Genomic DNA, 3563 nt, shown 5'->3' on the forward strand with positions numbered 1-3563 from the left:
TGGGCCCAGGACCCTCATGCAGGGCATGACTAGCCTTAGCCTCCATCTTTAGGCCTGCCCTTGGAAATGTTAAAGGCGTTAGCTGGCCTTTCCTGATTGGGCGTTCCAAGGGTGGTCTGAGAAGCTGACACTTAGGCCTCCAAGGTCAGAGTCAGTTTGATTCAGACCTGTCCTTACACTGTCACAGTCTACGGATTGGTGGGTGAGTTGGCACAACGTTTCCGACGGCAATTACATTGTGTATCTACATAGTCTTCATCCCAATGATTCCATTTCTAGAGATCTGCTCTACAGAAATACCTACCCATGTACACGAAGATGCAGGTATGAGATGGTCCATGCAGCAATGCATGTGACAAGAAAATTAGACATAGTTTAAAGATCCATCAAGATGGGAATTACTAAATTGTAATAGACTCATACTAAGAAATATTATGCAGCAGCTTGCATGAATGGGGTAACCCTCTATATACTGGAAGAAAACAAATCTAAGACATTCCATGAAGCAAAGGAATCAAGTTGTAGGATGTTACCATATATGGAAAAAAAAGATAAGAAAATTACACAACACACCTATTTTGCTGCAAATCTGTCTACACACAAATGCATGGGAAAAGGCCTGGAAGGATATGATCTAAATCCAGAGTAGTGGCCACCTCAGCACTGGGGGGTTAGAACACGAGGTAGGGGTTCACTATACCAGATATTTCATTAAAATTTTTTAATATTTATTTATTTGAGAGAGAGAGAGAGAATTAGCAGGGGAGGGGCAGAGGGAGAGGGAGAGAGAATCTCCAACAGGCTCCAGGCTCTAAGCTGTCAACACAGAGCCTGATGCTGGGCTTGAAGCCGTGAACTGTAGGATCATGACCTGAGCCGAAGTTGGACACTTAACCAACTGAGTCACCCAGGCCCCCCTGTTATTTCATTTTCATATATTGAGACTATAATCATGTATTCCTTGTATAACAAAAATAAATTTAAATTGACTCTGATTTTAAAGAGTGCCTGCCAAATTTAATTTTTAAAGTCAACATAGAATTGCAATGAGCAGAGGGCTGATTTGGGTTATGGAAGGGGAAACGCCTTTCCTCAGACCTACTGCCTTCAGAGTTCTGGACCAAGAAGTGCTGGGAGCCATTTCTGAAGTAAGGTGGGTTTGCAAGGTCTCCCACCATCAGATGGCGACCCGCTCTGACGACTGGCGTCTGCACCCGCTCAACTCCTACTGAATTTCTGCTTGAGCACAGACCCCCACGGCGCCTGACTCACTGATGTCCACAGTGACGTGCCTTCTTATGCTAAAAAGATATGTGAATTGTACCTCGTGAAAAAAACTTGTTATAGGAGTTTCTTCTTTTATGATTATAGGAGCAAATGTTAAATTTCCTGAGAAAACCTGTTTTTCTTCCCCTCGGAAAACAGACTATTGACTCCTGCTCACAAAGACCTACTTCTTGACTGTGCAATGCTAAAAACTTTGCCTTGGATTTGAATGCTAAAGATCCCTTCCTTTCCCATATGGTAAATGTCTATTCACCTACTTCAGTCTCTATCAGTAAAGATTATGCAGGAGACTTCCACCAATCTATGTTCTGGAAAATTTTTCCATACCAAAGAATTTGTTATCAGAAATTATTGTCTAAGGCAACTGCCACCTCTGTTTTGTAACCCTTACATTTTTTCAATAAATAAAGCTGACTCTCGGGTCAGGGTAGAGATGCCTGCCTGGTGGGCAGAAAGAAGCCGAGGGGCTCTCTCTTTCTCAAACACCGTGCAACCTTCAGGGGAACCCTGGACCTGCTGGAGCTGGACTCCAGCAAAGAAGGAACTTAGAATGCAATTAGTTTGTGTGTGTGTGTGTGTGTGTGTGTGTGTGTGTGTGTGTTCACATTTGGGGGAAATATACTCACAGTTTCTCAGTCCAACGGTATGCCTTCCATATATTTTCATCAATGTAAGAAATAGAGTTTCCTTGGAAATTCCTGTGAAGGAACAGAGTTCAGATCCTTGAATAGGTAGGAAAAGAACGAACAGAATAAGGAAAAGAGTCACTGTCAACCTTGTGGGAAATATTCCAGTGCAGAAAATACCAGCGTTCTCATTTCCACGGCTCTCAGCATCCCAGGCTGTGCAATGAATAAAGGGATAGCGTGGGACACTGGCACAAACAAGGCGGCTCCGTAGAACCTGAACTTCCTATTTGTTCAATTCCTTGGAGAGATAATGCCGCTTAATTACTTTGGAGAGAAGTACTTTTTTTCCAAAATCACTTATGTGTCTAAGATGGTTATTTCCACAAATCAGTGAGAATAGAATAACTCAGCAAAAAAAAAAAAAAAAAAAGGTAAAAACATTTCCCATTCTCCGCAAACAAATGTAAAGAAGCCTATGCCCGGCAACACCAACGCTTTGGCTCAGTGCCTTCTGCTGAAACCTCTGCAGGTGTTAGAAGAATGAGGGACGTCAGAAATCAGAAAAACCAACATGGAAAGATTTGTTAGACATATTGCACAGGGAAAAGCAACCAATCCGCTGTGCAAGGAATAAAAAGTATTCCCTCATTAGGAAATTAGGAACAAACATAAAGGAAAGAGATGGGAGGAAGGACACACAGCAAGAAGGTAAGAGGAGTTATCTTATGAGTGGTAGGGAGGGTGGGGTGGGATTTCCACACGTTATCCTCTATTCCTGTGACACTAGGGAAAAAGGATCCATGGTAATTTACGCATCCATGAATTACACATTTAAAAGACTATTAGGTGCCTGTGGATCAGGGTCAACCACTAACTCAGTGTATGACTTGGAATCTTTAGCTTTAATTTTGTCCTCTTCCCTCAGCAACAGCTTCCCTCTTCAGTTTATATACACACTTTTTCAGGGGAGTCAGAAATAAGTCACAACAGATCCCCGTGTGCCCACCTGCCTAGTGGACGTTTCCAGTCAACCTGAAGCCTTCGGGTTGCTCTGTTCCCTGGGAAAAGATGCCTGCATTTCCCTCATTCTCCTTATCTGGGGCAGACGCTTCAGGGTAACAGTTGAGTTTCCTCTTTCCCGTACAAACCCCACCTGCGACTTCATCACTGAGTCTCTCTTGTCACTTCTTCCTTTGTGGTGCTCGCAGGCTCTTCTTTCTACTCTTTTCAGCCACTCTGATTCAGTCCCTTGTTACTTCACTCCCAGATTTTGTTAGAACATTCTATCTGGTCTCACTGGATCAAGCTCTCCTCTCCAGAGCGCTCTTACACAGGGGGTTGAAAATAATCCTCTGGTTTTAATGGGCTGTATCTAGTGCTCGAAAACCTTCACCGGCTCTCTATAACTCGGAGTGTAACTTTCAAACCTCTCTAGCTGATAGTCAAGGGTTTTCGTAATCATTTCTTTAAATGTTTCCTAACCTAATTCTTAATTCCTGATCATTCCTCCAGCCATGCTTTTGCCTAGGCTCATACTTTCTATTTTTTTCTCTATTAACAAGTCAGAGCCATTCTTTAAGTCTCAGCTAAAGTGTTAGCTCATCCACGCAGCTCTCCCTGACCTCCACACTCCACTGAGTACAGAAT

General features: G+C 43.0%; 1 protein-coding gene across 1 annotated transcript in view; it reads left to right on the plus strand.

Annotated features, from left to right (window-relative positions):
* Positions 1 to 1152, plus strand: part of LOC115281642 (leucine-rich repeat-containing protein 37A2-like) — a 4594-nt gene extending 3442 nt beyond the window's left edge. The window contains exon 2 of the mRNA XM_029927060.1: positions 1112 to 1152. Coding sequence (XP_029782920.1) covers positions 1112 to 1152 — 41 coding nt within the window. The remainder of the gene's footprint in view (positions 1 to 1111) is intronic.
* Positions 1153 to 3563: the final 2411 nt, after the last annotated feature.

The sequence above is a fragment of the Suricata suricatta genome, chromosome 17, assembly GCF_006229205.1.
Source record: "Suricata suricatta isolate VVHF042 chromosome 17, meerkat_22Aug2017_6uvM2_HiC, whole genome shotgun sequence".
Lineage (NCBI taxonomy): Eukaryota > Metazoa > Chordata > Mammalia > Carnivora > Herpestidae > Suricata > Suricata suricatta.